This window comes from Vigna unguiculata, chromosome 8 (genome assembly GCF_004118075.2).
Source record: "Vigna unguiculata cultivar IT97K-499-35 chromosome 8, ASM411807v1, whole genome shotgun sequence".
Lineage (NCBI taxonomy): Eukaryota > Viridiplantae > Streptophyta > Magnoliopsida > Fabales > Fabaceae > Vigna > Vigna unguiculata.
Genome location: NC_040286.1, coordinates 2247697 through 2270623, shown reverse-complemented (window position 1 = coordinate 2270623; position 22927 = coordinate 2247697). Strand labels below are relative to the sequence as shown.

The following is a 22927-nucleotide window of genomic DNA, read 5'->3' as shown; positions in this document are numbered from 1 at the left end:
GACTCTTCGATTGCCACTGCAATAAAATTGAATTTTCGTGGCAACGATCTCATAACCTTTTCAACAATCTTAAGATCAGATATTGACTCACCAAGACCCTTCATCTGATTAGTGATCGTGAGTACCTTGGTAAAGTATTCACTGATTCTGTCACCTTCCCCCATCTACAGTAACTCATACTGCTTTCTCAGGGTTTGGAGTTTTACTTTCTTGATCTTTTCCCCTCACGCATGACTTCGAATTAAGATATCCCAGGCTTCCTTTGTAGTATTCGCGTTCTGAATCTTTTCAAAGTGGTTATCATCAATGCCTTACTGTCCTTCTACCACATCACTGACGTCTTGAAACCTGAACAACACCTTCATTTGAGTGCTCCATCTGTCCCAATTTTTCTCTATAAGAATTGGAAGATTTGATGAGGTAATATGATTGTCGTCACCAGCCATTCTTCACCCACAACTGATCAAGAAACTGAGTCTTGATTCCCCTACTGTGTTGTCTGCTCTTCACTGCTTTCTTCAACCTTGAAATCTTGAAGCCAAACGTCCCAGAAATGAAACTAGGCTCTAATGCCACTTCTATTGGAGCAGACACGAGAGAGTAAGAGTAAATTGTGAGACTGTGTTTTATTGAATGAAAGGAGCAAGCCTTTTATACAGAGTAGAAAAGAATAACGGGTTCTGTTAAAAACAGAAATAACAGAATACTTGACTTAATACTGTTTACAAACTAACAAACAAACTAACAGGTAAGTCGTGCTTGATATGACTTTATAAAGAAAAAGTCGTATTAATTAAACATAATTTTATTTAAATTAACATGACGTCGTGCTAATATCACATATCACACGATTTCTTTATATAATATAAAGTCGTCTCATATCAACACAATTTTGTTTAAAAATAATCATTGTTTTTTTTTTTAATTATTGAAGGCAAAGTCGTATGATTGTGCTAAAATCATAAGTCCATATTTTCTATTAGTGTTTTTGTACTGTTATCTACTGAGCATTAAAAATACACTGTATTAATATTTTAAATATCTTTGTAATATATTTTAAAACGTCAAAATTAATGATAATCAATGTATTATAAAGACACAGTAGAGGAACAACACAAAAAAACCCAGCAGAGAATCCAAATTCTAAAAACATAGTATGATTGCAAGACTTTAACATAAATGATAATTTCAAAATTGTGGTGAGCTATAATGGCACAACTTCCTCATTATGATTGATATGACTGAGTCAATTGCAAGAAATAACTCAATTAAGCAGGGAAGTTATTAGCACTTTACGGTATTCAACCGAAAGCGATATTTTTAATAAAAGATGCAAATTTGATGTAGTCTTCAAAATGTTTATTTTTCTGTAAAAATGGAATAAGAAAAGAATAGACAAAAATATTTTTGTTTTTGTTTTTTTAGTCCGACAAGGATTGACATATTCTCATTCAAAATGATAAATTATGGTTACGTAGTTATTTAAAAATCGATTTGAAAAGCAATTGGGAAAATGATATTTTTTTAGGAAGTAAACCTAACAATGACGGATCTTGTTCTTACGTATCTTCGTTCATAATGGAGAATCAAAGATTATGTAATTCTTAAGATAAATTATTTGTTAGAGAGGGTTGATGTTTTTAATTTTTGGAAATTTATATCTTTTAGTATTTTTAAAAATAGGTGTCACGCAACGCGAACGGTCGGACATACACGAAAGGTAGAAAGCAAAACATTTTATATTTTTGTACTTTTTTGAATTACTTGAAAATGGGTGTCACACGACGCAAGCGACTAGACAAATACAAAAAACTGAAGGAGAAAACAATTTTTGATATATTGAAGAAAGGAAATGGACCAAGTATGAGGACGACGTGGACAACCACATGTGTAAACATACCTTTAAAAGCGTATTTAATAATTTTTTTCATTTTTAATTTTATTATTTTTATATTAATTACAAAAAGTGAGTGTATGAGAGAGTGAAAAGTACGAAAATTTTAAAATAAGTGTTTAAAAAGGAAATAAAATAAAAGTCCCAGTATTTAAGAAAAGCTGACAAGGGTGCATAATAGTAAAATCAGTGGTGCAATAAGTAATTGTTAGGAGGAGTGTGTAGTGAAACATGCAGGTGTAAGAAACAAAAACAAATAATAAGCCCAAATAAAACAAACAAACAAATGTGTTGTGTAGAACATGGGTGCAACAAGCAAACACATGATCCAATCCAATAACACATAACAAACTAATAGAGGTCGGGGAACAACAATGGGGTGCCGAAATAAAACCAGTCCAAAAATAAACACATACAAAATAGGGTGTGAGTTGATAATGATGGGAGTGCATGGAGTGTACTTATTATTTAGGGAAGCAAGAGTTTTGATGGGTACGAGCAAAGCATATGATGAAGGCTAGAGTATAAGAGATTAGTTGAGAAAGGTTCAAGTTGAGATTTATAGGAAAATATTTCCCTAATAGTGCCAATTTTGCTAAGGAGGTTGAATTTCTAAGATTGGAACAAGGAGATATGTTTGTACATGCTTATGATGCAAGGTTTGAGTACTAAACTTGTTTCTATACTCAAACCACTTATGAAGATTGGAGATGTAGAAAATTTGAGGAAGGGCTTAAGTATGAGTTGAAGAAGATAGTAAAACCTATGTGTATCCATGAGTTCCTTACCCTAGTAGAGAAAGTGGAGATGATCGAAAGATTGAAACAAATATCTGGAAGAGTGATGAGGTCACATCCTAATGGATCTTCAAGTAGAAGGTATAGATTGCAACAATAAAAACCTTATTCTAGGCCTTAACTCAAGAGGTTTAAAACCTTATCTCAACAATCTCAACAATCATCACAAGGGAGTATTAAATGTTTTTATTGCAATGGACCACATATGAGAAAAGATTGTCCAAGACTGTCTAAAGATGGAAGGTGCTACCAATGTAACCAGCCAAGGCATATAGTTAGAAATTGCCCTCAAGTGGGAGTTCAAAGTGCTCCTACTAGGCAAGTTTCACCACAATCGTCACACTCAACATCTCAGCAACAACCGATAAAGAGAGGAGGAGATAGATCGCAAGCGGCAGGAAGCGACAACTATTTGGGGGAGTGCATAGTAGCTGGCAAATGTTTGAAGATGTTATTTGATTATGGATTGACACACTGCTCTGTGTCAACTTTGAGTGTGCAAGAGTTAGGTTTACAAGTTAGAGAGCCATAGTTTAAACAATTGGTATCATCTCAAGCCTCTAGTATATGTCTACCTCTTTGGTATGTGCTTATTGCTCATTATTGGTTGAGAGACACAAATTCAAGGTGAACTTGACCTGTCTACCATTATGAGAATTAGATGTCATTTTGGGGATTGATTGGTTGTCTGTTAATCGAATACTCCTAGATTATAGTAAGAAAAAAATGTTATTTTCTAAGCCCAAAAAGTTGAATGTAGTGTATGCACAACGAGTATGGAATGGGTTGAAAGAAGGACCACAATGTTATATAGTGTTAACTCATTCAGATGTTGGGATAATGGAAGAACGAATAGTACACCTGTGGTAAGTGAATATATGGATGTTTTTCTAGAATAAATACTTGGATTACCACCACACAGAAAATTGGAATTTTTCGTTGACCTAGGGCCAGGCGTTGAACCAATATCAATGCCTCCATACATGATGGCTCCATCAAAATTAGTTGAATTAAAGAAGCATATAGAAGAATTTTTAGAAAAACAAATTATTAGACCCATTGTATCTTTGTGGGGAACAACAGTACTATTAGTGAAGAAAAAGGACGAAAGTTCTAGATTGTGTATGGATTACACACAACTTAATAAACTCACCATTAAGAATAAGTATCTGTTATTAAGAATACACGATTTGATAGATCAACTACATGGAGCCACTGTATTCTCCAAAATAAATTTAAGATTGGGTTAACATAATAAAAGATATATATATATATATATATATATATATATATATATATATATATATATATATATATATATATATATATATATACACATATTCACTACCTAACATTGGCGATGCCGAGCATGTATCGGATAATTTCAAGTTTGGCTTATGAATTTCCTAATTCAGGGAGCTATTATGAACTATTCAGATACTCACCTACTTGGTAAAACTTCCTTAGACCCCACCATGGTCTTGCCTTTCATCCCGCAATATACCAAACTGTGACTTTCTAAATACAAACACTCTGACATTAGTTTTATCTCAACTTATTGAAACCAACCTTAAGATTCTTTCTTAAACTGACTTACTCTTAGACATATTCAAAGAACATAAAATGTAATCACTATCAAGTTATGTCCTTTTTTACCAATAATATATATACACCATGCACAAATAGTACAAAATAACAGTAAAACATATAGGTAACTTTTATTTTTTTTTATCCAAGCTCACTAAATAAAATAATATTTGCTTTTACTTTATTTTTATATTTTTCAAAGTATAAAATAATGATAAAACAAAATAAAAATCAAATCAAAAACTTTAAATAATTTATTATAGACGGATTAGAATGTTATAAGACATAATAAATTATAAACTAATATAAAGATTCATGCAAAACTATAGATAAATGAAATGAATGAATAGGACCAATACATAACTAGAGATAAATTACTAAAATAAATCAACAAAACCAGTACAAGTACATAACTGAAGATAAATTAAATAAAATAAATAAACAGGACTCATGCATAACTAAAGATAAATTAAATAAAATAGATAAACAAGACTCGTGCGTAATTGAAGATAAATTAAATAAAGTAGATAAATAGGACTCGTGCATAACTAGAGATAAATTAAATAAAATAGAAAAACAAAACTTGTGCATAATTGAAGATAAATTAAATAAAATAGATAAACATGACCAGTGCATGACTGAAGATAAATTTATATAGATAAATAGGACTCGTACTTAACGAGAGATAAACTAAATAATATAAATATAAATAAATAGGATAATAAATGAAAATAAGTTAAATGAAAGTAAATAAAATAATATACAATTCAAAATAAATAAAATATTAATATAACACCCATGAGTTTATAAGATTAATATAAAAAAAGCTCAACCTCACACTTCTTACCTTTAATTATTGAAGGGGCACACTAACAACATTTTAGAGGATTAGGATATCTTCCAATATGTTGTTCCAAGACTTTCTCAGTGTATTTTCTATGATTCTCTCTCTCTCCTTTCTTTTCTCACATTTCTCACATAACTTTTATCTCTTTCCTATTTTACCTATATTTATGAGCCAAAATGGAAGGATTCATATATGTGCATTAATTACATGATCACATTTGCCTTAAATGCACATTATTCCTTCTTATCTTCATTTCTTTTTCTTTTTCTCTTTCACTTGGGTTTTTTTATAATCAAACCATGTGCTGCACAATTATGATAACATGTAATTAATGCAAATATTCTCTTAATTAATGAAGAGATAAACCTTATATCTTTCCTTTTTTTTCTTAGGTAATCACTCTTCCCTCATTTCTTTTACACTTTCCTATCACATCCACACATATTTACAAGTTAGAGTTGTAATAGTCTTTATATGTACAATTAAATGCATGTTTATTCCTGTCTTATCTCTTACATTTAAGATCAGAAGATTCCTTTAAATTTTTTTAATATATATATATAACATTGTTTTTTATTTATTTAATATTTTAATTATTATTAATACTATTATTTTAATTCAAAATATAATATATTTAAAATTAATCAATTCTATCAATTTTTTATTATTATTTTATATGATTAAAAAAATCAATGTGTACATGTAATATTAATTGTAACTAAGTTTAAATTTGAATATTAATATTACAAAATAATGCAATGATAAAACTATTTACATTTGAAATTAAAAATAAAAAAGCAAAATTGTAAAATGTCTCTAAAAATTTTCACATGTTTTCATCATATTTTCAAATACTGCAATGATAAAAATATTTGCAATTGAAATTAAAAAAAAAATGTAAAATGAAGCCTTACAATTTTTTAATGTCTCTAAACAACTAAGTTTAAATTTGAATATTGATATTACAAAATATTGCAATGACAGAAATATTTTCATTTGAAGTTCAAAATAAAAAAAACAAATTTGTAAAATGAAGTCTTATGATTTTTTTAATAGATTACAACATTAAACAATTTTTTTAATGTCTCTAAATAATTTTCACATATTTCCAATTTTCATAATAGATTGCAAATAAAATGAGAACAAAGTCTAGCAGTAGAATTTAAAAGATTTGACCGTTCTTAAAGAATATAATAATATATTATAACAAATAATACTATCTAATAGTGGGATAACATAATATTAATAAAATGTTAATGATAAAATCATTAAGTTAATTTTTTTTTTTTTGAATCATGTTTATCATTGTTTAAAATATATCTATTTTTAAATTTTTTATTTACTTTTAATTATTATAGGAATAAAATACAATAATATTAAAAATAATCTCGTGTATTGTACAGATTAAAATACCAGTTAAATAAATAAAATAAAAGGTGATTTTAAAAATTTGGAGTATTGAAAAGATGAGGGGGGTTGAAGGAAGAAGGTCCCAAAAGAAAAATAAAAAAACGAAACAAGAAGGCCAGATCTGCTTACACGGCCCAATTGTAACATTCTTCCTCTCTGCATTTCGAAGCACTTAGATTTGACCTAGCACACGAATAACGGTTACCACCGAGTCCAACGTTTGTTCAAAACAAAAATCCCAACAATATATCTGACTGGGTCTCTCGCACGTGCGAGCCCATAACATCTTTTGACCCACGGATTTAACTAGGGTTTCCTTTCACACTATATAACCCACACACTTGCCTGTGTGACGTGCGGTGCAGCCCCTTCTGCCCTCCCCCCTAAAACTGAAAAAAACCTAAAAAACCAAAAATAATATTTTTTTCAGTTTCTCCGCCGTCAACAACCACCACTACCACCGTTCTATTCTCCGGCGACCCTATCACTATCCTTTATTCCTATCCCTTACTTACACGGAAGAAGAAGAAGCAAAGCGAATTACGAAAAAAACTATTCCAAAAAAAAATTTCTGAAGCGGTTAGGGTTTAGTTTTCTATCAGTTTTTTTCGTGTATCGATTTTGTCTGTTTGTGAGATGGCGCAGATTCAGGCACCGCAGCATCAGAGTCCAGTTTCGGCTCCCCCAAACGGCGTCGCACCAGCGCCAAACTCGAACCAGTTCGTGACGACGTCGTTGTACGTAGGCGATCTTGACCAGAATGTCAACGACTCGCAGCTCTACGATCTGTTCAACCAGGTCGGACAAGTCGTTTCGGTTCGTGTTTGCAGGGACTTGACAACGCGTCGTTCACTCGGCTATGGCTATGTCAATTACAGTAGTCCTCAGGATGGTTAGTTTCACATTTGTTTAAATTTTTAATTTTTAATTTCTTCTGTTTTCATTTTGAAAATGGGAATTGTCATTGATTATCTGGTTTGTGTGTTTGGAAACCTCAGCGGCGAGGGCATTGGATGTACTGAATTTCACTCCACTGAACAACAAATCTATTAGGATCATGTATTCTCATCGGGATCCTAGTATTCGGAAGAGTGGTACTGCGAATATTTTTATCAAGGTATGTTAAAAAAAATGATCTGGCATGGCAGTGACAGTGTCATTTCGCGTCTTAGTTGGATTATTCTTCTGAATTTGTCAATGTCCGCATTCAGTTCTTAAATTCACGAAATTTGTAATGAATTAGCATCAGTGAAGTGTTAATACTTGGCGGGTGTTTTAGATGTTTGGATGATATTAGTTCGCATTGCACTTGAAACAATCTAAAAGTAGAAAACATTTATTGAGAAAGAGAAAATCATTACATTCCTGTATTTCTATCGCCGTAAATATTCTTTTAAATCACCTTTTTGCGTTTAATTGGTTGAAAGTCAGATGCATGATTGTGGATAAGCCTCTTTGATTTTAATTTATAGCTTGATTAAGAAACTAGCTTAATGATTACCGGACTGTATGGTTTAGTTTTGATGAAATGTTTTTAAATTTGTCTATTTAAACAAATACTGGAATCACACAGCATTAGACAGTTGTTCTCACTGTGTACCATATATACACAAGGAGATTATGTGAGCGTGACGTTTTGTTTTTAAACGCAAAAGTAAATGCTGTTTTCTTCAACAAAACAGCCCTGGATTTTTTTATTAGCGTTGTTTATTATGTGTATGTGTATTATCGGCTGAGTATTTGAGTTAATTATTGTTGTTGTCTCCTGACATGTTGAATCTGATATTTACATTATTGGTTCTGCAGAATTTGGATAAGGCTATTGACCACAAGGCCTTGCATGATACTTTTTCTTCTTTTGGACACATTCTTTCTTGCAAAATAGCAACTGATGGTTCTGGCCTGTCTAAAGGTTATGGATTTGTTCAATTTGACAATGAAGAGTCTGCACAGAATGCTATTGACAAGTTAAACGGCATGCTGATCAATGATAAGCAGGTCTATGTAGGTCCTTTCCTGCGAAAGCAAGATAGAGAGAATGCTCTCAGTAAGACAAAATTCAATAATGTCTATGTGAAAAACCTATCAGATTCAACCACAGATGAAGAGTTGAAGAAAATTTTTGGAGAATATGGTACCATTACTAGTGCTGTAGTAATGAGAGATGCGGATGGTAAATCTAAGTGTTTTGGTTTCGTCAATTTTGAAAACCCAGACGATGCTGCCAAAGCTGTTGAGGGGCTTAATGGGAAGAAATTTGATGAGAAGGATTGGTATGTTGGAAAAGCCCAGAAAAAATCTGAGCGTGAACTTGAATTGAAAGGAAGGTTTGAGCAGAGTATAAAGGAAGCTGCTGACAAATTTCAGGGTGTGAACCTGTATCTGAAGAACTTGGATGATACTATTAGTGATGAAAATCTTAAAGAAATGTTTTCTGAGTTTGGGACAATATCTTCATACAAGGTTTGTAGATGTGATTTGTTGACAAATGTTATGGTATAAATATCGTTATTGGTGGCAGACTTGAACAATGCTTGTAATTCAATCCTTCCCTAGGTAATGCGAGACCCGAATGGAATTAGTAGAGGATCCGGATTTGTTGCATTTTCAACTCCTGAAGAAGCATCTCGTGCTGTGAGTACCCAATTTTATACAATTAATACTATAAGATATAGTTTGCTAGTACTAATTTTTTGCTATGAACTATTGTTTTCTTATATAGTTGTGTTGTTACTTGTAGCTTGCTGAGATGAATGGTAAAATGATTGCTGGAAAGCCTCTCTATGTTGCCCTGGCACAGAGGAAAGAAGAGAGAAGAGCAAGGTTACAGGTAACAATGTGTCAGCAGTTTTTTTTTTCTTTTCCCAATTACACTGGTTAATTTTTAGCAAAGAATATCTTGTATTTTGTTCTTTGAGAATGATACATATCCGGTATGCATTTGTGCCTGTATTTTTGTTTTCTTTAATGAAAGAACTTAATTTGGTTACCGCAATTCTGATGATAAACAAAAGTTGTCCGTAGAAACTTGAAATTCTTCTTTTATGAATATATTATTGGGTTGTGTTGTTGATAGTATTTTGGCACAGGCCTTAGGTTTTAGGACTAAGTTAGAGAAGGTGCAAGCAAATCCTACTTACTGGCTGAGACCCTTACTGTGTGTACATAATCTGCAGATCTTGAGTGTATTTTTCATTTTTCCCTTCATAGGTTAGGTGTGGCACGCAAGTTCCTTATTGAACGTTATTGTCTTTACAATTCCCATCTCTTGTAGTCACCTGGTTTCACTTTAGACCTTATTCCAAGGCTTGAAATAAACAGTGTCTCTGTTAATGATGAAAGTGTTTAGTTATATTTTATATTTCTTATATACGTGTTACACTTTCTTTAGCAATTATATCCCCTTTTTATTAAATTTAGTCTTCTGCAGATCCGAGAAAACTGTTCATCTGTTTCAATGCTACCTTTTGAAACTTGTATTAGTCGTTTTGTACGTATACTATGATGTACAGTTGATTGAGTTAATTTAATTACCTGCTTTGTTGTTATTTATAAAAAACAATTTACTGTGGTCTTTTGTTGCCCTTGTGTTGTATTACGCATTATTAAGGCATGTGTTTTTTGTATGAGTATATATTTAGCATATACAACTTGGGCTTTCTTTTGTTTTTATTGAGCCATGCATACATTCATTAAATATTATATAGAAACGGGTATATCAATATTAGCAACTTAATTAGAATTACCGTAAGCTCGATAAATCGAAATGGAAATGGGAATAGAATTTAAATTATTGTTTCATAATAATTACTGCCTTTCGTGCAGGCACAATTTTCACAGATGAGGCCTGTTGCAATTACGCCATCTGTGGCACCTCGTATGCCTCTCTATCCTCCTGGTGCTCCTGGACTAGGACAACAATTTTTGTATGGGCAAGGACCACCAGCCATGATTCCTCCCCAAGTAATTATTTCCTTTTTTACTTCTCTCGTTTCTTTTATGCATTAGAAAATATCTTTTCATGTTAGAAGTCAAGTGTTACTTTTTTTTACTTAATATCTCAGTTATCTCAGAGGAGGTATTTCTCTTTGTATTCTAATTATGCCACGTATGCTACTGATTGTCATGCCATGATGCTTATTTGATCAAATTTAGACTGAGAAATAATTGTAATAATCTCTCCTAAAATAAATACAGGCTGGATTTGGTTACCAGCAGCAGCTAGTTCCTGGAATGAGGCCTGGTGGCGGTCCAATGCCTAGCTTCTTTGTTCCTCTGGTTCAGCAGGGACAGCAAGGCCAGCGCCCTGGTGGTCGCCGTGGAGCAGGTCCTGTTCAACAACCTCAACAGCCAGTGCCAATGATGCAGCAGCAGGTCTGCTCTTGCCCAAACTTTTTTTCTTCTTTTACGTACCTTATTATCGGTATGTATGCATGATGATCAATTCGTTCACAGATGCTTCCAAGGGGACGAGTCTATCGTTACCCTCCTGGCCGCAACATGCAAGATGTCCCACTCCCAGGTGTTGCTGGTGGGATGATGTCTGTCCCTTACGACATGGGTGGTCTTCCAATCCGTGATGCTGTGGGACAGCCAATGCCTATTCAAGCTCTGGCTACGGCCCTTGCAAATGCCCCACCTGAACAGCAGAGGACTGTAAGAAGATGTTTGGTGCAAATCTTTGATTTTTGATTCTGAGTTTTTAATGTTGTACTGATTTTTGTTACGATGTATAATGGTTCTGTAGATGCTGGGTGAAGCTTTATATCCTCTGGTTGATCAGCTGGAACATGACGCTGCAGCAAAGGTTACTGGCATGCTTTTGGAGATGGACCAGCCTGAAGTGCTTCATCTGATCGAGTCACCGGATGCTCTGAAGGCGAAAGTTGCTGAAGCCATGGATGTGTTGAGAAATGTTACTCAGCAGCAGACCAACCCTGCTGATCAACTTGCCTCACTCTCTCTCAATGACAATCTTGTCTCTTAGATTCCGTTGGTCCTTTGACAGGAATCTGCACTTCATTTATTCCTAGCCAGCCACTTTATTTTCAGCTCTTTAGATATTTCCTTTTAGTCGTTTTCTCTGCTACTTTTTGTTTCTGTTTTTCCACCATCTCGATTGCTAGGAGTAGAATAACTTGTTGGATTTCTTAGTTTATGCATTTATGCTTTTTTGCTCGTTTGCATTACACTTTTTTGTGTCAATTTCTTTACTCTTTAATTCTTCTAATCCACTATTTGTTGTCCTCGATATTAAAGGCTAAATAATCTTGGAATTAAAACCAAGAACACCAAGACAATTATTTTTTTATAAGAATTGAATTGAACTTTTTAAAATTGTTTTACTTTTTCAATGTTTTATTTGAATGAAATAAATTTAAAATTTTCAAGTATTTTTTTCCACTTAAATTGAGTATTTTTTCCAAGTATTTCCCTGTTAGTAAATCAAATAGATTAATATTGTATTTTAAATGTTTATGTTTATTTAATTAATAACGGTTTCCCTTTAATTCATATTATTTTCGGTTATTGCTTTACCAAGTAATAAAGATTATATTCACTACCATTTTGATTAAATCATTAATAATAAAGATTATATTTACCATAATTAATATTAAAGATTATATTCACTACATATTTTCTCTTCTGGCATTATTTGTTCCATTAATAAAAGGAGGCACTGGACATAAAAAAAGTTACAGGTAATGTCAAAAAGTTCATTATTATAATTTTTATTAACGATTAATGTTATCGAATATTATTTTTAAAAATATTTATTAAATTAATAACGTTTTCTGTTTCATTGATATATTATTTTCGGCTATTGTTTACCATAATATTTTAGACTACAATAATCAACAAGATTAATGTGAGCACAAATTTCCTCTCCGAACGTTAATTAAAAAAAATAGTTAATTTCAATTAGAAGTTTTTTCCTTTGAACATTAGAAAATAAAATTGAAACATAGTTTTGAGAAAGATATGTGCCATTAATAACAGAAGTCACTAGACACAAAAAGTTAGAGGTGATGTCAATTGTAAAAATCTAATTTATTTATATCCATAATAAAGAAAAGAAATCTTTACTGGCACTAATTAAGAAAACTATTTAATATTTCAAAATTCTTAAAACTATAAATTTAAAATTCAATTTTACAATAATAAAAAGCCTAGTGCACAAACTAAAAAACTTCCGATGTTGGTTAAGAAAATTACAACTAACATTAATTGAAAAATATTTTTGATCAATATTGTTTAAAAAATAATTTTGGATTTAGAAAAACTTAACTTTGTCAAATGAAAATAACTTCAAGTCTCGTAAGTTGAAAAAATTAAAAACATTTTATCAACTTCGAAACACGAATAAAATAATTTTGATAATGTCGACCAAAAAGTAAAACATAATTTTAATATAAAAGAAACATTTATTGATATTTTATAAAAAAAAAGTAACATTGAAATTATAATAATTAAACTTCAACCAAATCAACAATATCTCATTTTAATTAATATGACACACTCTCATCAAATCACAAAAAGTTTGAAAAAAAAATATATAAAAATTTGAAAATATAAATAATTTCATATTCTTGTTATTTTTAAGTATATTTTGAAAATTTCTAATTTTTTTTTAAAAAAAATTCTTATCAAATTATAAATTTTTAACTTCCTTTATATTATCTTTCCTAAATTGTATATTTTTTTTATAAAATATTTGAATTTTTAATATTAATTATCTTATTAGAATTCTCGTTCTACATAAATATATCTATATAAATAGAATAAAAATTTAAAGTTTAAATTGAAACGTGTTATTTATTTGTTAAAAAAATTTATAGTTTTATACTACTAAATTAAAGAGATTGAGCTATACTATATACTAGTTAAAAAAACAATGATTTTATATTAAAAAAATGAACTGAACATTCGGAGGGTATTAAAATATATCTTTCTAAACTAAAGCTATCAACATTTTTTATTCAACTTAAGAATTTAAACTAAACTCTTCGATCACAATATTTATCAGACGAATATGCTTGAAGCAACTTTAACTTTTTCATTCTATGATTTATTGAAATAATATATATATATATATATATATATATATATATATATATATATATATATATATATATATATATATATATATTTGGTGGATCTTGGTAAAAAAATTTAAAGGAGTTAAAGTAATATACTCAAATTTTATATATTTAATTATTATTATTAATATAAAAAAGTATATATAAATTTAGTATTACAATTTTTGTATGTTTTTCTTTAAAAAATTATATTTTTGAAATTGTATTTGATATGAAACTCAATTTAAATTATTTTTTCTAATTTCATATCTTTTCGCATATATTCTTATATTTGAGCATTTTTTTTTTATACTAAGTTCCAAAAAAACCAATATGAAACATTATGTATATAATTCAAAAGAGATAATATGAAATGATTATCTTATTCAACAATTAAATTCTTAATATCATGCTTGAAAATGTTATTTTATTTTTCATCAATGTACCTATTTAAAAAAAATTAAGACTAAAAAGAATAATTTATCAAAATTCAATAAAAAATTGAGAGACATAATTAAAGAAAAAAAAACGATAATCAAGTCACATTTAAGAAATAGTTATGAAACAAAAAATACAGTACATAATTTTTTATATTGATAAAAAAATAAATATACAAAAAAAATCATAAGATAAAAAAAATTAAATATCAAACTAATATTTTCCTAGAGAGAGTTAACTTTTTTTTTTATCTTAAAAGAGAATGATAAGAACCAAGAATAAGAGAATGAATTTATATCTAATTTTATATCTTTTTAAAAAAAATAAGAAACAAAAGAAGAGATGCAAGATTAATAAATGAATACAATACTTGAGAAACTTAAAATAGAAGAGAACAAAAAAAATATCCCAATGAATTTTATTATTTTATATTATGTTTAATTTTTATTTTATTATTTATTAATATTAAATATTATATTTTATAAAAAATAAAAATAAATTCAAAAAATTTTAGAAAATACTTTTAAAATATTTAAAAAAAATTAAAAAGTCTTGGGAAGTCATGGTAATATATATATATATATATGTGGTTTGTCCTAATAATTTTAGGTTCTTTGAAAATTATTAACTACACATTTAATACTATTAACTAAAGTAACCAATTTTTTTTATTGTACCAAAAAAATTAACAAACTTTTGGAGAACATTCTCTAAACCTAGACTTATATGATGAGTTTATTAAATTTAAGTCACATTGGTTAATTCTTTTTCCCCTTCAAATAAGTATCGTGAAATTGCTTCAATAAAAAAGCTATTACCTGCTATGTACCAACAAAAAAACCAAGTTTTCACTCATAAGCATTTAATATAACTTCAATTAAACATTCAGTTTATTAATCTTAACATTATATTAATATTTTTGGGTAGAGTTATTAAATTTATACAACAGTGTGAAACCCACACATTCAAAAGAAACAACTAATTTATTCAATATAAAAAAACAAAGAACTTTCACTATTACTTAGGTTCTCATGTCAAAATTATAAAAAATAGAATAAATTTTTTATATAATAAAATAACTACGAAATTTCCTAATCGTATCATTTTGCATTTCTATATCACAATAAATATAAATATAAATACACATATCGAAACTAATTAAACTAAGGATATATATTTGGGGAAAAAATGAATGTTGCTCAACTTTAACGACGGACATATAAAAAAAAATGTAAGAATTTGAGAATTAATTTTTCTTAAAGTTTTTATTTTCTTGTATAAGCACATGTTTTCTACGAATAATGAGTAAAGAATTAAAAATAAATGATCATTTTCCATTAAGTTGGTAATACTGGTGGACATACATGAAAAACATTAATTATTAACCATTAACCATTAATTAATAAAATTCTCAGACTTAATTAAGAGAATATGCGTTGAAACGTAGCGCAAAACGCCAAGCAATGTCGCAGAAAAAGCGGCATTATCCGTACGTATGACACGTGTTGCATCGTCATTGGCTATTACTCTACCCCGTTAAGCCCAGGCCGCAGCAGATTGCTCCCCAAGGGCAAAACGAAGTAAAAACCAGGAAGTATGTGTGACCAGGTGCTCCGCAGCCGCACGACGCATGATGGTTGCGCCACTCATGAGCCACTTATCCGAGGCTGCTGCGACTAATGATACCATCACCCGGCTCCACCGTGGGCAAATAAAATGGCGTCGTCACAGCCAATCAAGAGGCGCCCTGTCCCACACTCACAGTCACCGGCGGGAGAGTGACAAAGCTTGCATAACACGATTCTCGTTCTCACTACAAAACCACACTCGCTCTCTTTCTCTTCGTTTTTTCTCCCATTTCCTAAATCCTCCTTAAACCCTAACACTCTCAATCTCAATCTTATGATTAATGGAAGACCAAGCGCAAGATTCTCTACCCCCTGGTTACCGGTTCTACCCGTCCGAAGAGGTTCTCCTCCGCTATTACTTAACCAAGAAGAACGAGAACCGGGAGGGGGGTTCAACGGTTCTGATTTGATCAAGGAACTCAACCTGTACGATCACGACCCGTTCGAATTACCGGACGCTGCGTGCTTCCCGTACGGTTACCGAGGGAGGAAGAAGCATTGGTTCTGTTACACCGTTAAAGAGACCAAACGCCGAAGCAGAAAGGTCAAAAGCGGGTTCTGGCTCCGGAAAGGAAGGGTTCGGGACATTCGCGATAACGGTGGGATTGGGAACGCTGTTTTAGGCACCAGGTCGCGTTTCGTTTTCTACGTCGGGAATTCGCTGAAAAACGCTATCAGAACGGATTGGATTTTGTACGAGTACGCATTGGTTGACCAAATTCTGGTACGGTTTCACGATTAATTCAAATCACACCAATTCTTGAAATAGTTAGTTTGCTTTTGGAAGAGCAATTGAAAACTGATTTTAATGTAATTAGATTTTTGCTTGCATTTACTTAAAAATAAAAACTAGTATTGGAAGTTACTTAAATTGTTTCAGCTCCATAAATTAGAACGTGTAACAAATTCCTCAATTTAACAATTTAAATCAAGTTATGTCGGGAGATAAAATGCCACCTTACTGAATAACACTCTGCGCTCGTATTGAAAAAGGAGAGAAAAGCAAGAACAGGGGATTCGCAACAGAGTATGCATGGTGTTGTTCGCTTCAGTGTAAACAATAGGAGACATGAAGGAAAGAAACTGAACAGAGAAAACCGAGAGCATGAAAGGGAAAAACATGTATTATTGAACTAAAAGAGAGTATTGTCTTAACGTACAAAAGGGGAGGAAAAGGGATATATTTATATAGGAGAGTATTGTCTGATTGATTATACTGATACTTCAACGTGATTTTGATAATCCAAGGTGAGTCCAAACAAGCTATTGATTAATGTAATGAATTTGATTTTTGCGTGTGCAGGGTTCGTTCGTGCTTTGTCGTGTGGTGAATAAGCCTCATCATAAGAATAGTCCATCTGAAATTGGTCGCAGTTGTTGTGCTGAAGAGAGTGCCGATGTGGCGGTGCGACACATCGGTGTTCAGCATGATGGATGTGTTGGAGGTGATGACGTTTGTGATGATGGCTTTGTTAATAGAGAGATTGAGGCTGTTGAGAATCCAATTAGGCGTGGTGGTGAACATGATCATGCTGCAACTGTTTCAGTTGCTCAGGGAAGTCAGCCGGTGAGAAATTAACACTGATTTGATAAGCTGTCTTGTGCTTTCGCAAATTGCATGACTTAGGAAACTTACCTACATGTTAGAATGTCACATAAGAACGTAACATATGGTTTTATTTCAAGGGAGAACTTGAATACAGCTTCTTAGGTGGTGTTGGCATTATCTAATCAGAGATTGGAGTTTTACCTCAGTTGTTGACCTTTACTGAATTTTTTATGCAAACTTATATTTTACGGGCATTAAACTTTACATATGGTAAGAGAACAAACACCTAGAGTATCTATGGGGCTGTTTTATGTTTGTTATTTGTTTAGCATTTGGCGTATTGTAAAAATATAGCAAAACATGAATATATAAAGTGGAACCTTTTGTTTTTTATAGAATAGAATTGAACGATTACAATTTGTGTTAATGTGTGTTAAGTCTCCATGTTAAATAGTACCTTAATAAGAAATTATTGTTCTGCTTATTTATGCTTCATTTTTGTTACCATGCATCTGAGAAAGTAAATTTAGCCCTAAATCAATCTTACAAGTAGCTTATGAAGTTATGAGGTGAGGTTTGACTTATATATTACAATATGATCATATGTGAGATTTTCCACACATTCTTTCGTGCCTAGAACTAGACATCTCAAATATGGGACTAGATATTTGTGGGTGATAGATAGTGTTCTCATAGCAAGTGACATCATAGTTCTCAACAAACTTTGTTAAAGTAGACTTAATACAATCTTGGTGGATTTAAGTGTACCTCAACTTCACAAAACTGACTTATAAGATGAGTTTTGGATTCATGTATATACTATAAGTTGGTTATACCTTTAGCTGATGTAGGATATCCAATAATGCAACAGTGTATGACTTACTACCAGGAAGGCTTTGTGTGTTGGTAGTGTTTGTTTGTGGAGCTAGATAGTTCCATTGGATTCATTTGAATTATTTTTGTTTTGGAGTTGTCAGTTGCGAACATCGGCAGTAGCCTGAAAAGTGCAGTCAGAATTAGGCTATTAGTATAGGGAGTCACTCAAAATATTTGTTGCAACTACTATTTTTTAAAAGAAAATTGAAAAATTTTCAACTCATTCATGTGATGGTTCTTTTTAGATGGCATTTGCATCCATGTTTTACTATTAATAGAACTTTTTCTATTAGAGGTAACATCTTAAGTTTTTAATTCTTTTGTCACAGCATGTCGCTAAAACTACAAATATGTCACTATGCTCTTGGATATTCGAAAATACGTGTATTTTGTTTCATTTATGTCTCTGTAAAAGTTGAGCTGTCTACTCTTCTAAAGGTGGACAAGACATGTAATGGTTAACAGAAAGCTCTGCATGTGTCAATTGATAGTTAACGCTATTGCTTTAAACTTGTCTTATTTTTTTATTCATTCGTTCAGTTTTAGCATATTCTCCCTTGTACCTTTTCTTTTTATAGTGGAGAAAAGAATTCATTTTAAAGTATTAAATTCTTTTGTTTGCTGTTGTGGTAATCAGGTTCAAGAAAGGCTTTCTGGACTTCCCTGTGACGGTGCATTGTTAATTGAAGCTGTGATACCTCGGCAACATATGCTTTCCATTCTAGAGGAGGATTTCATAGAATTGAATGATTTGATATGAATTGGTTGGTTGTAAGAGATAATGTGAATTCTAATCCAGCTATCAGGAGTATTTGTCACCTGAAACAATTGTATTCAGAATGGATAACTGACTCGGCTAAAGGAGAGAGATTTATGATATTGAGTAGCTGTTGTTCCGCTCAAACGAAGATACATACCGTCAGATGGGATTGGGGCGAATGTCATGGATTATGATCTCTTCGCATGTTAAGGTAGTTACTTTAGTCTTTGTATGTTAAACTCTTGAGCCCTACTTGAGGAAATATTCAGCGGATCTTCTTTGTTTTGGGCATGCAGATTTTTTTCCTCTGCCTACTGAATGGCAATTGGCTCCAGAGCGATAGAGTTAGAGTTAGATATTGGTATTGGTAATTGGAATATGCAATTTACACTAATATGCCATGAGCAACTTCACCGTACTTCATGCTTTCATTCCTACCTTGAATGAACGACCTGTTCATATTTAAATTATATTAGCATTCCTGGGACCATCAGAATTTCCTATCTACACCTTAGTAGCAGGGCCTATTCGTAACTGTCTGTGGTACTTTATTTTTCCTATCTTGTTCAAGAGGCAAATCGGATGAACTCCAAATTGTAAGTGTTACAGCATAACGATAGTTATGAATTGCCTTAAGCTTCTATTTACTTCTGTGGTTAAGCTGACTAATTTTATGATTTTCAGGGTCTTTATGTCTTGATAAATTTCTCTATAAAGACTCAGAGGAGGAAAAACATAAGGAAAATAAGTTTTTCTATAAAGCTAAAATTAGTTTATGCATTAATTGAAAAAGCAGCTATTATAGAAGTTAATATAAGAAAAGTTTTATAAATTAGCTTATGTATAAGCCAACTTTAGCTTATGAAGAAACCTATTTCATTTTTATTTTTCTTCTTTTGTAAGTGTTTATAGAGACTTTATTTAAATTGGTACTGTGCAATCTGGTCCTATGCCATATATATCGTGGTTTTTTTCAATTGAATCTGTGTAGTTTCTGTGAATAGCAATATGCTGCTTGTGCCTTTTTGTGTGGATCTGCCACTAGTGGTATCAATTTATGTTTTGTGTATTTGGGGGAGGATTTGCTTTTGTTTACTGCATTTTCATATGTACTTAATGTGACTGATTTCATTTTATCGCTACTTGTACTTCTGTTTTTGAAATCCAGTTGTATTCCCTTCTTCTGGCTAAAACTTTGAGCTTAGCACTTAAAAGGCACGTGAATTGGTTTAAATTGTACTTGATTTCTATGTGATATGAAAAAGTTCCAAAAACTAGGAATCAATGATCATTTACCTATTGAATGTTGTTTTCTGCTGTGTCTATGACATTATTGTGTGCGAGATCAATGCACGTTCGGTGATTTAATATGGTCCCCGTTAAAAATCATGACTCTTTTTGGTGGGTCTGACATAAAATTTATCCAATAGTAAAGAATACTCTATATTGTAAATGTAAAGAGTGTGCTGTTCGCTGCATCGATATAGGAACAGTGTAATTTGTATTTGTTGTGCTTTATGTGCATTTAATATACTGACATTTGGAAGTTCATAGTAGTTGGTTTGTGTTGTGCTGTGTGCTATGCTTTAACTTTAAGACTCATACAAAGATTTCAGAAAGTTCATGGTTCCTGAGACCCGTTTCTCCGTAAACATGATGTTATTTAAACATCTAAACATATATCTTTGAGCTTCAGTAAAGATGTCAAAAAAATTGGGCATACTTTGAATGTTGGACCAAAGAATTATATTTTTGCAGCAGTTATTCTTTCTTTTACCCAAAGCATGGGGCGTTGCGTGCGCCTGCCAAGTTTGGCACCACCTATGCAGAAATAACTTTTTTTGGGTGGGTCGACTTAATCCCAAAAAACTATCATTGTATGAACAGATTGATGAGATTATTTGCGTGAATACTGCCAATGATAACCAATGAATTCTAGTTTTTATCTTGTGCATGAGTTGAAATGCAAGGTTGTAGGGTTGTATTGTAGTGTATTCTATTTTGTTCTGCCAAAGTTGTTCACGGGTCCAATTCGTAGCGAAGATGCAAGGCTTTTGCAGTACCCCTTCCCCCAGAACAAAAAATAATAATTGCAGTACAATAACGCACTAGGAAAAGCTTATATAGATTGCCTGAAATTTAGTTAGAAATTGAATTGCTTTTAACCCATACTTGAGTGATTAAAGTAACATATATTTGTATATTTAGTTTCCCAAGAAAGCCAACAAATAAGGGTGGTTGCCTTGTATTTTCTTGTATTTTTAGTCAAGAAAATTAGCTGGCCTCCCAACTCAGTTTTTGGGATCATCCTCCCGTGTCATTTTCTTCCTACTTCAAATGTTTTTTCGAGGCAATGCTGTTTCATGTTAAAATTATCAACTATAATCACTCGCGATTTACAAATATTATTGTAAAAATAAGAATAATAAAAGCACCTTTAAAGTAGGTTCTCTTACTTTTTGTTAGAAACTTTGGAGAAGCAAATGTTTCACGAGGACGTAAGAACTTTGGAGACAAGAATGACATTTTTTTTTCTTTCTGTAAGGTCTTTTCCGGCAACTTGTGTAATATTAGTACAATGATTGGGGATAAGAAGTTACTAGTTAATTTCGAGAAGTCTATAATCTGGTTTGTATCATGCTTGAGCTGCATCAAGTTTATTTAATATTTTATGATTTACGAAATAGGTCAAGCCAAAACTTTTTTCTTTTTTTAATTTAGTTAAAAATGTTATATGCCATATAAAAAAAATTAATCTTAATAATTAAATTAATTTAAATAAATACAAATAATGCAATCATTAAACTATGGGATTATATGTTGGTCGAATTCAAAATGTGTATGACTGTTGCCTTAGTATCCATGAAATTTGGATCGAATATCGTAATAACGATTCTGTATCCAAGTAAAAATAATATAAACAAGAGAAAATATTTCACTATAAGTTTAAGCTAATTAGTTATTGCAAGAATAATATTTTTTAATATATTTAATTAGTCTTATTACATTTTAAAAAAAAAGTACATGTAAAGGGGTGCCTCTTTCCCTAATCTAACTTCTTTTAACAACACCAACAAAAAAAGGAAAACTTTAAAGTTATGTCAAGTCTTAAAGACTTGCATAAAGTAAATAAGTTAGCCTTGAGCCTTTATCTCAAAAATTAGGTTAGACTGGCATCTTGCATGGTGATGTTTGTTTGGGGTCAATTCCACTTTATAATACACATTTCACACATTTAAATCCTTGGGTCTGTGGATTTAAATAGTCGAGCTAAGTTAAATTTAGTGTATTCTAATACATATTTTAATAAAACGTGATTCAGTTAGATATTTCATTTTTAAATGACATGTCACTCATAGTTAACCTTGATTAGGTTAGTCTAGATAGATATACACAAAATTACGACCAAAAAAATTAAGACGAGGTTTTTTTTTAACTGAAACATTACACTTTTAAATGACATGTCATAAAATTGATATGCAAGAAAAAAAGAGAGTCAGAAATAGCTTATCACTATGATTCACCGTTCCTTTATCTGTCTCATTTTCCCTCTCTTTTACAACAATTATTTACGATTGTCTTGCAACGGTGAATGAAAAACTATTTTTGTTAAAATATTATTTTCAAAGTATGATTTGTCCTTCAACCGTGGAGAGGTGTTTGGATGTTTCAGAATAAATTAGTTACTATTTTATGAATTAATTTTAGCATATGAAGGTAACGATTTCGATGAAAAGATCGTATTTAAATAGAATATAATACATATTTAATTTATAAACTAAAAATTATTAATATTTAAAATAGTCTTTATTTTAAATAAAAAATTAGATTAATTTCTTAATTGTTAAAATACTGAGTCATAAACCAATTATAATATTTTATTTATAATAATAATTATTTTATATATAATAATTTTTAGTTTATAAATTGATAATTAAATTAGTTATATAATGACTAATTATTTTTTATTTATATTTTTTAAGTAATTCGATTTTCATTTTTCAAAAACTTTGGTTAAGTTTCATTTACAAAATAAAAAATGTATTAAAATTTCAAATGGTA

General features: G+C 31.1%; 1 protein-coding gene and 1 pseudogene across 2 annotated transcripts; both read left to right on the top strand.

Moving 5' to 3' along the window:
- Positions 1-6865: 6865 nt before the first annotated feature.
- LOC114193900 (polyadenylate-binding protein 2-like) lies at positions 6866-11740 on the top strand. 2 transcript variants are annotated; one of them, XM_028083882.1, is made up of 9 exons: positions 6866-7427; positions 7534-7652; positions 8342-8998; positions 9092-9169; positions 9276-9365; positions 10361-10498; positions 10733-10909; positions 10991-11191; positions 11283-11740. In XM_028083882.1, the coding sequence occupies exons 1-9, from the start codon at positions 7172-7174 to the stop codon at positions 11520-11522; spliced, it is 1956 nt and encodes a 651-aa protein (XP_027939683.1). In that variant the 5' UTR covers positions 6866-7171; the 3' UTR covers positions 11523-11740. The 2 variants fall into 2 exon arrangements, with proteins under 2 accessions (XP_027939683.1, XP_027939684.1); XM_028083883.1 differs by having other exon boundaries at positions 10376-10498; positions 11283-11729.
- A 3894-nt stretch (positions 11741-15634) lies between these two features.
- Positions 15635-19512, top strand: LOC114193558 (annotated as a pseudogene).
- Positions 19513-22927: the final 3415 nt, after the last annotated feature.

Excerpts from the sequence above, each read along its gene's own strand:
- LOC114193900 (XM_028083882.1), top strand. The coding sequence starts at position 7,172 with ATGGCGCAGATTCAGGCACCGCAGCATCAGAGTCCAGTTTCGGCTCCC. Across the intron at positions 7,428-7,533 it reads TTACAGTAGTCCTCAGGATG|CGGCGAGGGCATTGGATGTA; the intron begins GTTAGTTTCACA and ends TGGAAACCTCAG. Across the intron at positions 7,653-8,341 it reads CTGCGAATATTTTTATCAAG|AATTTGGATAAGGCTATTGA; the intron begins GTATGTTAAAAA and ends TTGGTTCTGCAG.